General features: G+C 31.5%; 3 protein-coding genes across 3 annotated transcripts in view; all 3 read right to left on the bottom strand.

The window, feature by feature from the left end:
• Positions 1 to 287: 287 nt before the first annotated feature.
• Positions 288 to 3,053, bottom strand: LOTGIDRAFT_195979 (hypothetical protein). Its single transcript, XM_009065886.1, has one exon. The coding sequence runs from the start codon at positions 3,005 to 3,007 to the stop codon at positions 938 to 940; it is 2,070 nt and encodes a 689-aa protein (XP_009064134.1). The 5' UTR covers positions 3,008 to 3,053; the 3' UTR covers positions 288 to 937.
• Positions 3,054 to 7,046: 3,993 nt separating this feature from the next.
• LOTGIDRAFT_168022 (hypothetical protein) lies at positions 7,047 to 12,265 on the bottom strand (the record flags this gene model as incomplete). The annotated part of the gene is made up of 6 exons (XM_009065885.1): positions 7,047 to 7,113; positions 7,446 to 7,517; positions 8,108 to 8,295; positions 8,939 to 9,035; positions 9,631 to 9,732; positions 12,222 to 12,265. The coding sequence occupies 6 exons, from the start codon at positions 12,263 to 12,265 to the stop codon at positions 7,047 to 7,049; spliced, it is 570 nt and encodes a 189-aa protein (XP_009064133.1).
• Positions 12,266 to 12,915: 650 nt separating this feature from the next.
• The window catches only part of LOTGIDRAFT_168021 (hypothetical protein), a gene marked incomplete at both ends in the record, with an annotated part of 13,735 nt that continues 12,918 nt past the window's right edge, over positions 12,916 to 13,732 (bottom strand). Inside the window, one exon of the mRNA XM_009065884.1 lies at positions 12,916 to 12,966. Coding sequence (XP_009064132.1) covers positions 12,916 to 12,966 — 51 coding nt within the window. The remainder of the gene's footprint in view (positions 12,967 to 13,732) is intronic.

Here is a 13,732-nt window from a genome sequence, read left to right as displayed (position 1 = left end):
GTGTCCATGTATGAACATTGTCCCATGCAGATAAACTGGCATTGTTACATCGCTAGCAATAACAACACTTCAAAAGGATGATAGACAAGGGGTATGTCTATCAAAAACTTAACTAAAACTACACATTTATAAAGAGAATAAAGAGTAGCCTACATTCTGATTTAGAAATTCACATTGATGTGAGACAAATGCAACTAAAAGGGACAGATGCACCATTATTTTGACCAATCACACTTTAGTCTCAGAAACATGATTTTTTTTTTAGTAAGTTAATCAGTAATAGTGTTCACAGCTCACTGTCAAAAATTTGAGATGTGGCACAAATGCAACTTAAAGGGACAGATGCGCCATTATTATCACACTTTAGTCTCAGAAACAGGAATTATTTAGCTAAGTTAATCAGTAATAGTGTTCACAGCTCAATGTCAAAATTTCTAGAATTATCTGTGTTTGAAAGCTAAAAAGACGAGTCTTCTTTTCTTAAGACACTGTCATATATACAAAAGACATATATAAAAACATAAAAGAGAAATTCCTAGTTTGATATATTTTTGAAGAATTATGCATTTTTCGTACATTTCTAATACTTCTGAAAACTATTACATATATTCAAGAATAAAATCAACCCCCCAAAATGGTGCACCTCTCCCTTTAACTAATCATAAATAGAATGAATTGTGACCTAAATTCTGATATAGAACTTCACACTGATGTGAGACAAATGTAAAGTAGGAAATTTCATTATTTAAAAAATCATGACTGTTAAGAATTATTGTTATTTATCTTAACTAAGAGAACAAGGGTATTAATTATAATTGATTCAACTGACTGTCGTTGATTACATTTTTGGATGACTATATCACTATAAGTTTCAAGAATAATAGCCTACAATTTCATTGCAGTTTGAAGACTCAAAATATATCTATCATAAATCATTTTATTCTACTCTAGCTAATACTAGCACAACTCTACTAGGAATATAGACAAATAAATGATTTTTTCTACCATTCCAAGGTTCATTAAATGTTAAATACTCTGTGTTGGGATCCAGTCTTCGGTGCCCTCCATACTCTTCGGAATCACTATCCAGAACGATTCTATATTTCCCTGGCATTTCAGCACCTATTTTATAATCAGTGAAGCTCTGAGAAGGATGAAAGTTAAATATGAAGATAAGTTTATCAGCTCTCTCGAAGACTATCACTTTATCTCCTTGATGTTTACAGCTGACATAGTTTTGTGGATGAGCTAACCATCCATATTTTTCTTCTAATCTCATCATGTCTCGGTCAAAGTTGTTCAGAAATCTGTATTTGAGTAATGGATCATCAGCTAGGTTAAACTGTCGACGGCAATAATGAAAACTCTGGTTGTTACCCACTCTGGGAAAATCTAACCATTCAGGATGACCGAATTCGTTACCAATAAATGTCAGATAACTGTCTCCACCCAATCCCATGGTGATCAAACGGATCATTTTATGTAAAGCCATACCACGATCGATGATTATGTTATCTCCTGACATAACCGACATGTGGGTGTACATCTCCTTGTCCATTAACCAGAAGGCAAGAGTTTTATCTCCTACCAAAGCCTGGTCATGACTCTCAGCATAAGCAATACATTTTTCTCCGTATCGTCTGTTGACTAGAGTGTGGACAATATTTCCCAATTCCCATTCATCATCTGATTTTTCTTTGAGTAATTTGATCCACATATCTGGTAACCCCATAGCTAATCTGTAATCGAATCCATTTCCACCTTCAGCAATAGGTCTACACAGAGCTGGCATTCCAGAAACTTCCTCAGCAATGGTGATGACGTTCGGATAAGTAGTTTGCAGAAAATAATTAGCTACAGTAAGATAGGTAAGAGATTCGGTATCTGTGTTCAAACCAAAATACTCATTGTAGTCCCCAGTAAAACCATGTCCAATACCATGAGTGTGATAAATCATGGAAGTTACTCCATCAAATCTGAATCCATCAAACTGGTACTCATCCATCCACCATCTTAAATTAGACAGAAGAAACCGCAAGACTTCCCATTCTGTGTAGTTAAATAAACGTGAATCCCACAAGTCATTGTTTCCACGACTACCATCATGAAAGAAACAAGAATTGGTGCCATCAAATTGATTCAAGCCATCTGCCACATTTTTAGAGGCATGACTGTGTACCACATCCAATAAAACAACCAAATTGTTAGCATGAGCCACATCAACTAATTCTTTAAGATCTTCAGGACAACCAAAACGGCTTGAAGCTGCAAAAAAACTTGTCACTTGATATCCAAAACTGGCATAGTAAGCATGCTCCATAATCGCCATCAGTTGAATAGCATTATATCCAAGATTCTTTATCCTTGGAATTACATTTTGAGTAAATTCTTTGTAAGTTGCAATCTTTCCTTCCCAAGAGGCAATACCAACATGACATTCATAGATACGGAGTCTGTTTGGTTTATTAGGACGAGAATGTTTGAATGTATATTGCTCATTAGTTGGGGGGTCCCAAAATATCTGTTCATAAATTGGCACATCTTTTGGTCTGTCCACAATCTTAGCCCAGGGACAGATCCGTTCCACCATTTCTCCGGATTTGGTTCTAATAACCAGTTTCAATTTAGTATTATGTTTTATAGGGCAGGTACCATCACTGTTGGCAGGAATGCTTAATTTCCACTTTCCAAAATCTGACCTTTTGAATTCACAGCTACTTTCAATTGCCCAGTTATTGAATTCACCTTTCAGGAATACTGCCTCTGCACCTGGAGCCCATTCCACAGCACTAATACTATTGTCATTCTGCCGGTGAATTCCATAGGTCTTATAACCTTCAGCAAATTGGGCTAAACTGCCTTCACTTTTTTCGATTTTTCCAACCAACGTTTGGAAACAACCATACCTTCGACGAATTTCTTGTTCGTGTGTTTTCAAATAGCCATCTATTTTAAACAAATTGTCTATTTCAGGCACATTAATGATAGAGTTATCACCTGCAGCCATTTTGGAGTTAAAAATTGAAGCCGAGGTGGGCTGACATCAAGAAAATATATCTCCTCAAAAATTCCCAATTTGACAGCCAGTAGTTCGACACGTGAATGAAGGTTAAGGACGACAGGTCAAGGTCAAAGTCAACCAGAAGGTATCCAACTTCCACCCAGGTCATGGTAAATTTCGTAACTGTATCTAATTGTATGATTCGTAACCAAGTTATAGATTAATTAACTCCTGAAGACAATTAAACAGAGATGAATATGAAGATTATTTTGATCTAGGATTACTAGCAGGTAGACATTTTAGAACTGAATGATAAGATTTGAAATAAGGGAAGCTAACAAAGGTGAGGGGGTTGGTTAGACTCATTGCCCAATGCCACCCCTATGGCATTGCGAAAAAGTGAATGCAGTTTTACAGGGGACAGAGCCTACTCTTTTTCGAAATTCCATCTGTGGGATCTTAGCGCACACATCCTTATTTAATGTCACATTAGACACTTCTCCATGTCAGCAACCTGCATCACTGAGTTGAGGAAAAGGGGTTTAGAGATCCAAAGGTATTATCTTGACCTATACTGGGATTGAACCCTGCATCTTCTTCAGGTTAGCAGAGCAAGAGTCTAACTCATTGAGCCACCCTGTATGACATTGCATGATAGTGATTACTCTGTAAAATGGCATTACAAGTTAATACCTGGTAATAAAAAACATACCAGAACAAAATAGCTTTATTGAAGGAACAGTACCTGTGTGCACAATAAAACACCTCATAAATTATACCTGAAAATATTTCACAAATTAGTTATTTACATCTATCTACTTGATCTCACTGAATATGTTTTAAAAGAGTTAATTAAAAACAGAGAGTATTATTTTATTTGGTGTTTGGCTTTCTAATGGCTTGATATTGATATAGTTGAAACCTTTAGGAAACGTAGGAGACATAATTTATATTCGATCATTTACAGTTTATTTTACTTAAATCTAAACTCCTTTCAAAAAGCATACCAATCTTAAAACATTTACAGAAACTTTTTTCCTTTTATAGCTATAAGCTAATTGTTAAATTCCATGACTTTATAATATTTCATTGCATTGACCGCTCATGTAAACTTTATTATTAAGCCTGTACAAATATGTTTATTTATCTATGCCAATTATTTATGCCAATTAAATTTGCTCGTCTGCCTGAGTTCGGCGTATTCTGTTGGGTGATCAATATTAGACTTGATACTGATAATATTTGACAGTCAGATTGGCTGCTGGTGATTTTTTTGCTGGTCTGCCCCTAGCGTTAAAGCACTACTGTACAAAAATAGGGATTTGGATAGAAAATAACACAAAACTTACAGATTAATATAATACAAAATTTAAAATATATCAACTTCACAAAAATTGAAAATTCAAAATTGAATAACCCGTTTTAGCAATTCCTCCGTTATTTGCCAGCTTTAACTTTGTTTATGTTTAAGGTATTGAGTTTTTTAATATTTTTAACATTTGACTGAGCTGAATTTCAACTTTTTAAAATAAGGTTTTGGTTCTCCTGCTAGTCTAAATTACTCCAACTGGTACACTTTTGTTGCAGAAGTACAATGTCATGGATTTTAATTATAAAAATTGATAAAAGCTAAAAATTCAGAACTAAAATCTGAAACCTAGTTCGCCTGCAATTCAGCAAAAGTGTACAGAACCTAGTAAGACAGATATAACTTACAATATGGTGTTATAAAACTTCTCATGTACATTCTATTGATATAATGATATCACATCATTGGTCAAAACTGTACAGAAGAATGTAATTTATGTCTTTTTAAAGTGATACTACATCTAAGAATGAAGATAAAATTGAAGAATTTTAAACTTGGCCAATAAGAGTATATATTCATCAGTAGATATACCTGGTGTCGTAACATAACAGGATCCTTATATAATCCAATAAATCCAAAAAACTTAGTAATTATCCATAAATATGCATGTAATCATTACTTAGTTTTATGAATTTTCCAGATTTTACAGGGATTCTGTTGTAACTTTATGACACCAGGTAAGTTCACTGATGAATATATATACTCATATTGACCATTCTTGAGAACTTCTATTTCATGTTTATTCTTAAATGTAGTATCACTTAAAATTGACCACAGTCTAAACTGATGCTGTACTCTTACATTGAATTGAATGAAAATAAAATTTTAAATCTTAAAATGGCTATTGATAGCTGAAATCAGCTTCATTATATAGTATAGCAAATATTGAAAAGACCAAAATTGTATCAGGCTACCATAAACAGATTTACCATATACTATAAGATAGCTGTGGATATTAGAAATCAAGTTGAGAAAAGTATGTACAGAATGATTAATTCAATACTTAGAAATTATGATAAGTATATTATTGGAATAAGTGCTTTAAAAAGTAAGAAAAATAAGTGATATACATCTACCTGTATAATCTTCAAATCATTTATTTGACATCTATTAAATTTACAACACAAAATACACAGTTTATAATTTTTGTTAAGTTCTAATTTGTAACACATTATTATAACACACAGGCGTTATTAAAGGGGCGGATGTGCCATTTCCATGGGTTGATTTGTGTCTTGAATATATAAATAGCCTTTGGAAGTACAACAAAAATGGTATAATTCCTTCAAAATTACTTCAAACTAGGAATTTTACTTTCTATTTATATATAAGTCTTTTCTATATATTACAGAGTATGTTGAGTTGTCATGTTTACTTTCAAACATGAATAATTCTGGATACACATGGATTTGAAGGCTCAAATCTAGATGGTGAGCTGTGAACACTATCACTGATTCTACTGAAAAGCTGAGCTTAAAAATTCCTGTTCATGAGACTAAAGTATGATTGGTCAAAAAAAATGGCGCACCAGTCCCTTTAACGGCCTAAGTTTGATAAGACAGATTCAGCTCTTTTATTATTCCCATGTTTGACGAAAGTTCATACGTTAAAAATTTGTCGGGAAGATTACATGCAGAGATACCACACTTTGCCATTGTATGTATAAACACAGTTTACTTTGCTCAAACACTAGAGTCCAATATCGTGGGTGACCGCTTGAAACCTCGTATATAACGATATATGGCGCGGAATTACTTTTCGAAAAAAACGCAAAAATCTATTTGTACTCGTATTTTGTTAAAATTTTTTTTATTATTTTTTTTACCGTTATACGTGGTTTCCATTCTTGGAAAATATAAACCTCGTATAAAAATTTGAGATCTCCGGCCTATTGAACCAAAAACTCGTATAATAATATATTTTGCGAGGTTTTAAATCTGACTGTATATATATGTGTTATTTAATTAGTGGTTTTTGGGTTATTTACAATCAAGCTAAGAATACGAGGATTTGATCACAAGGTCCGCGCTTTTACGAGCTTTCCAACGGTACCAAAAATTCAAATAACCAAATATGGCATATACGAGGTTTCAAGCAGTCACCCACGATATGTACTGATGAGATTTGTTTGTCCAAAACCCCTTCACGTCCAAGCCACATAAGACTATGTCCAAATCCTTATTCTGGATACGATGCCAAATCATATGCGATTACAAATAAGTCACTAAAATATAGTGAAATTTTTACAAATAACATGAGACCAGAAATATGAAAAAATCTAAGATAAACCAGGTTATAATCAGATAATTTTAGGTGAAAAAAAAAATCTGCAACTGTAAGAAGCAAACCTGCTAATGTGTTAAATTATCCAACAGATTTGGCAAATTTGCAATTACAGTTACATACAAGTTTTCTCATATATTTATATATCTAACCTTGCCTTCAACAAGATATTCTTAGAACTTTTCAATATTACAATCTGATCATTGCTTCATCTCCAATTTAACTTATAATTTTGATTTTTGTCTCAGGACATTCCGATTTTCAATCAGACGTCTGTGGTTCTTGCAATTCTTAACAAACCTTTTAACATATGTAGAATTACAGGAACTACAGACGTCTGATTGAAAATTGGAATGGTACAAATTGATGACATCAGTGTTTTCAAAACAGAATTCATCCGTCTGAGGTAGCAGCATCAACCATTGATCCATCACTAAACAACGTATCTTGCAGGAAAACTCTGCAAAAATAAGGAAAAAATGTACAAAGTCATATATCAAATATTTCATTAAAAAGTTACTAAAAATCTCATTTCTTCGGTCAAACCCATAATTCTATTTTTTGAAAATTCTTAAAAAAATGAATAATCCAGAATATCTTACTAATCAATGTAAACTCATACAAAACAGAGCATTTGACTAGTTGAACAATTTTATAAAAATGGTTGGATTATGTTAGAGTAAACTTTCAATTGGTGAGGTGGCCCACAGAAAATCAATGAAACATCATGAGCTATATCTCAATATAGAATTCAGACAAAGATTATTCCATCACTAAAAACCAGGAATTTACCTGTTTAAAATTTCATTGCTGGTTTCAACAAGTCTGGACATTTCTGCAGCATCAAGTGTCAACTCTGCAATTCTGGAATCAAAAGAAAAAGAAAGTAAACATCTGTTTAGCTAAAAATCAACCAGTGGTTGCCAAGCAAGATATGCTGATTTTTGATTCGCTTGACTGAGATTTACTAGAACCATTTTAGGGTAAAATTTGATTAGACAATATTAAAGGGACAGATGCACCATTTTTTAGGTTGATTTTAGTCTTGAATGTATGTAAAAACCAGAAGTACTAGAAATGTACGAAAATTGCATAATTCCTTTTAAAATATTTCAAACTAGGAATTTTACTCACTATTTCTATATATGTATTTCTATATATGACAGAGTATCTTAATTTGATGAGTCGTTATTTTAACATTCAATCGCGGTTAATTCTACACAAACATGGATTTGAAGGCTTAAATTTCGATAATGAGTTTTGAACACTATAACTGATTGGCTTAGCTAAAAAAATTCACGTCCCTGAGACCAAATTATGATTGGTGAAAAAAATGGCCTAACTGTCCCTTTAAGCTATAAATATGTAATTTCTCTCACTTGTATTACCACAGTCTTGAAGAAGTATGACGAATGGGGATGTAGTTTGAACACAATGATGCTAATTGTACTTACGCATTAGTAATCTCTGTTGGATTTGCTTGTTTTGAAGGATTCGCTGATATTTCTGGAGTTGCAGATCCATATCCAGGATCTCTGCTTGGTGTAGGTTGTATATTACTGATGGAGCTACCAATATTTCTTCCCATTGTCAGTGGATTTGCCTTTAATTTAGATAGCATTTCACATGCTCTATCAGTTTGCTGTAATTCAAATACACGTAAAGAAGTGAATGAAAACTACAAAATATGTACTTTTTTTTAAAAATAAATCTGAAATCTTGTTTTATCACTCTAATTTGAAATTTGCTGTTGCTCTTATCAATTCAAGTAGGCCAATATTAAAGGTTATAGTTTGCCATTTGCGGTGGGGTTGATTTGGGTGTTGAATATATGTAAATAATCTTCAGAACTACTAGAATTGCATTAAAATCGCATTATCCTTTCAAATATACTTCAAACTAGAAAAAAAAAAATTTTTTTGAAAGCTTAAATTTTGACAGTGAGCTGTGAACACTATTACTGGTTAGCTTATCAAAAGAAATCCAGTTTCCGAGACTATGGTACGATTGGTCAAAAGGATGGTAAATCTATTCCTTTAATTACACAACTGTACCATTTGTGATTCTCTAGGCTGGTCCATTTTTAAGCTAATCTTAAATATCATGTGGCCATAATCCCAACATAGATTTACATATCTAAAAAAACAGCATAGAATTTTTAACACTGTTTGCAGTTTAAAAGGTGTTACAGATAACTAGTAAACTTCTTAGGAATACTTGGAAAAAATTCCTTTGGGTTTGCATCATTTCTGCTAAAAAACATCCAATATATTTAAAAATATTACCGTATCTAATCGTGCACTCAATAACTGTTGACACTCAATTACACTTTCAATATTCTTTTCTATTTTATCTAATCTTCCAATAGCACGAATCAGAGGCCTTGAAAAAAAAAATGTATTGGTGAAGCTTGTCAGACATCATCTGACAATACCTTCATCTAAATCGCGTCCAATCAAATTTTACTCTTCTTTGGATAGTCCACTACTATACTTTTTACTTTCAAATTTGCAAGGCTTTGGACAGGATTTTGTTTAATGGAATTGTATTGTTTGTACAGAACTTGATTGTACATGAAAAGATTGTACATAACATGATTGTATATAACATGATTTTACGTAAAATTATTGTACATAACATGATTGTACACAATATGATTGTACATAACATGATTGTACATAATATGCTTGTACATACCATGATTGTACATATGATTGTACATAATATGATTTGTACATACCATGATTGTACATAACATGATCGTACGTAATATGATTGTACATAACATGATTGAACATAATATGCTTGTACATAACATGATTGAACATAACATTATAGTTAACATGATTGATAGTATATAATATGATTGATAGTGTATAATATGATTGTACACAAAATGATTGTATATAACATGATTGTACATGACATGATTGTACCTAACATGATTGTACATAACATGATTGTACATAATACTTACCTAAGATATGTGAAGGCTTGTGAAAACATGATCTGTAGATTGGAGAAACAATGATTATCTGGTAGATTCCTATTTTTCATACAAACTCTTTCCAACTTTTGTCTGCAATTTCAAAGATGTAAAATAATTTCAAAACAAAATGGGCAATAAACGAGTTAACTAAGAGTGGTAATGCTTTACCAAATGATCTACCAAACCAGCCAACAGATCAGATTTGAAAGCAACATTGAAATCATGAAATCATCTTAAAGTCCTCAAAACATTTGCTATCAGCTGATATAGCCCTTTTTCAGCTAACCATATCACTTTTCAGATTCAAACTCTGAAACAAAGTTGTCCTACAATTAAAGAAACAAAGTGCTGTTTTCACATGCAGTTATTATGAATATCATTGCATTATTAGTATTAACTACATATGAGAAGAAACTTTTTCAGTATTGATTTGATCAAAAAAATTATTATTATTATAGGAATTACTGATAATAATTTGTTTTTCTTGCATTGGGAATAAAAGAATTTTTTGAAAATTTAGGTAAAACAAAAAAAAATAAATTGGTATGCCCTAATGATTGAAGAAAAAAAGATAACAAGCCATATATATATTTAAAAGACCACATTTAATGTTACATAATATTAATATAATGATGATGCATGAAGAATACATTATCTTAGGAGATCATTTCTAATGATAATATAATGATGATGTATGATGAATACATACATTTATAAATATAATGATGATGTTTGATGATTACAATTATATTAAGACACCATTCCTAATGATACATTTATAAATATAATGATGATGTTTGATGTTTACAATTATATTAAGACACCATTCCTAATGATACATTTATAAATATAATGATGATGTGTGATGAATACAATTATTTTAAGACACCATTTCTAATGATACATATATTAATGTAATGATGTATGTATGTAATGAATACGATGAATATATTAAGGATCATTTCTAATACATATATTAATAAGTTTGATGTAAAATGAATATAAGAGACCATATCTAACGATACATATATTAAAAAGTTTGATGTATATAAATACAATGATCATAAGACACCATTTTTAATGATACATAATTAATAAGTTTGATGTCAGCAATAAATACAATGATTATAAGAGACCATATCTAATAATACATAATGTATTAAGTTACAGAATACCATGATTATAAGAGACTAATTCTTATGATACATATATTAATAATATGATGATACTACCATCACTGTAAATATATCAATATTAATCATTTAAAAAGCACCACTCATAACCCAAACTAGACACAAGGCTACAACCCAGATTATAGTGCATATCATTATCAAGTGTTAATATGATTAGTGCATATCAAGAGTCAAAATTCAATATCCATCCAAAATACATAAATAAAACATGCAAACCTGTCATGCAGAAGAGGTACTACCTGGCTGGCATTTCAGAGTTTTAGTAGTTCATTTAACATTTTCATTAAAGGGACAGATGGTGCATTTTGGGGGGTTGATTTTATTCTTGAATATATGTAAATAGTCTTGTACTAGAAATCGCATAATTCCTTTAAAAATACTTCAAACTAAGATTTTTTCTCACTATTTCTATAAATGTCTTTTTCTATATATCACAGAGTATCTTAAATTGATGAGTCGTCATTTTAACATTCAAATGCGGATAATTCTAGACACACGTGGATTTTAAGATTTTGACAGAGAGCTGTCAACACTATTACTGATTGGCTGAAGATTACTGAGACTAAAGTATAATAGGTAAAAAAAAAATGGAGCATCTGTCCCTTTAAAAGAAATTGTGTATTCATCGCCAAAATATGAAAGATCATCTTTATCATGGGACAAGCCATTAGGCCAAAGAAGTCTCAAACCTGTGGTCAGAATTCTCTCAAATTTGCAAGGAAAGCTTTTCCTTACACAGTTTTATAAGCAAATAAACACCATATTACATAAGATAGACCATAATGAATACCATCGGAATAAACTGCAGAATTACATTTTTCTCTTTTTTTTTGTGGTTTAATCCATTTAAGAACTATATATGTTTAATTCAATCTGTTAAATGTGGTCTAAGTACATGATGACTAGCCAAGAATTCCAAAAAATATATATTATAACATCAACATTTGATTGATTGCATATTTTTGCAAACTGAGATATCAAAGCAATAAAACATCTTCAGATCAAGATTAAATAGTAGAATATTCTACAGAAAAAAGATTGAGTTCTAATCTGATTAAAATGCAAATCTGGATGTTCGGTGATCTGACAAACTTATTATGCATTCTCTTATTCTGGGTCATTCAACCAACCAATCAAATGCTTTGTAAAAGCAAGGATTCTCTCACTATGTGAGGAATTCTGGCATATTCATTGGTAAATATTGTTTTGTTTTTTGCTTTACCACTTTTAACAGTTTTTTTGATTGGTGCTATAAGGTCAAACATAGAACACAATTAGTAGAAAAATTTTGTCAGATTATGGATGGCATGAGTAATTGAGTGCAGAAAAATCATGCAAATGAAACATCTTGATCTGCATTTTAATCAGAATTCTCAGTTTTCTCACCTTTCAAATCCATGAACTTTTTCATCATGAGAAGTCATTTGCATTCTGACATTTTTATCCCGCCGGAATCGTCCGAGTAAACTTGTGATGCTTTCACAATAATGACTGACAGACGCCAGACTAAAATTAAAATGATATTCTGCTATATATGAGGTTATGATATAGGATAGATTAAGAAGTCAAACACAAACACAAGAAAAAAGACATGAAAGGGATGAAGGTCTAAAACAGTGCTTCTCAATTGGGATCAATATGCACCCCCAGGGGTAAATTTGAAATTTTCAGGGATGAAATTGGGAATGAGGGGGAATTTGGATAGGGAGAGATTGAGCACGAGTTCCAACATGAAATTTCTGATCCTCACAGCTGATTTTTCCACCTGGAGCAAAGATGACTGACAACAAAATCATGGAAAAATATCCAAATTTGATTTTATATGTATAACAGCAGTCTGTGTTCTATAAATATAAGTTTGAAACAATTCTTTACTAGCATGTTTCAGTTTTTAGTTTTTTAGATGTTTTACAGTGCTAGGGTTGAATGGCAGAGAATTTTTTCTTAAGGGTGGAATGGCATCATAAAGGATGAGAAGCACTGGTCTAGAGATTTGATGATATATAACCCTCCATATTTAATAACTTCTATAATATATATTTTTATATTTTTTGCCTTTTCAAGTCGACAGAACTTAATTTCAGCTGCCCATATCACTTGTCATAATGACAGCTGACACCGTGTTTGTCTTCTATAAAATAAGGAGAGCCTTTGTTTCTTCAATAATATAATCTTTGTCAATTACATATCTTTTGCAGCAATCACTTTTAAGATTTTAAGCTTTTTTTTTAGTAGAGTGAAACAGAAGACATATTTGCATTCTGCAAAGTGATACAGGTAATTGAAACAAAATAAAATGGAGTTTTACATCTTACTTAAGCAAAAGGGGAAGGCATGAATAACTACTACTTCTGAATTCTATAAGGACTGGGCGATATTGGTTTAAGTTGATATCATGATATGGGTATATATCGCAATATTTCTTAAGTATGTTTTTTGATACAAAATGTTGTTTTTGTAGTTAGTAATTTTAAATGTAAGAAAAAACATTAAATATCTCTAAAAACACCCCAGTCTTGAATATCATGTAACTACATCTGTTTCAAATATTAAATTACTTGTTAAAATTATGTAGATGATCTTATCTGGAGGAAAATTTGATGATATAGCAATAATTACTATATATCATGATATGGTGATATTTGGGTATTTTTGAATCAGATAATATTACTAACAATATAAATTCTTATACCAGTATTTATCATGATACCTGTATATCACCCAGCCCTAAGTCATATAAGATTTGAATGACATTAAGAAGCGAAAAGCACATATATAACACAAGACAATAATTATGGGATAAGACACATTTCTTTAATATATGGTTACATAACGTTTCAACGCAAGTTACACGTGTCGTCATCAGATAAATTGAGACAAGATGATGACACGTGTAA

The sequence above is a fragment of the Lottia gigantea genome (genome assembly GCF_000327385.1).
Source record: "Lottia gigantea unplaced genomic scaffold LOTGIsca_71, whole genome shotgun sequence".
Lineage (NCBI taxonomy): Eukaryota > Metazoa > Mollusca > Gastropoda > Lottiidae > Lottia > Lottia gigantea.
This window is presented reverse-complemented; position numbering and strand designations above follow the sequence as displayed.

Coding starts and splice junctions, on each gene's coding strand:
- LOTGIDRAFT_195979 (XM_009065886.1), bottom strand. CDS start 3,007: ATGGCTGCAGGTGATAACTCTATCATTAATGTGCCTGAAATAGACAAT.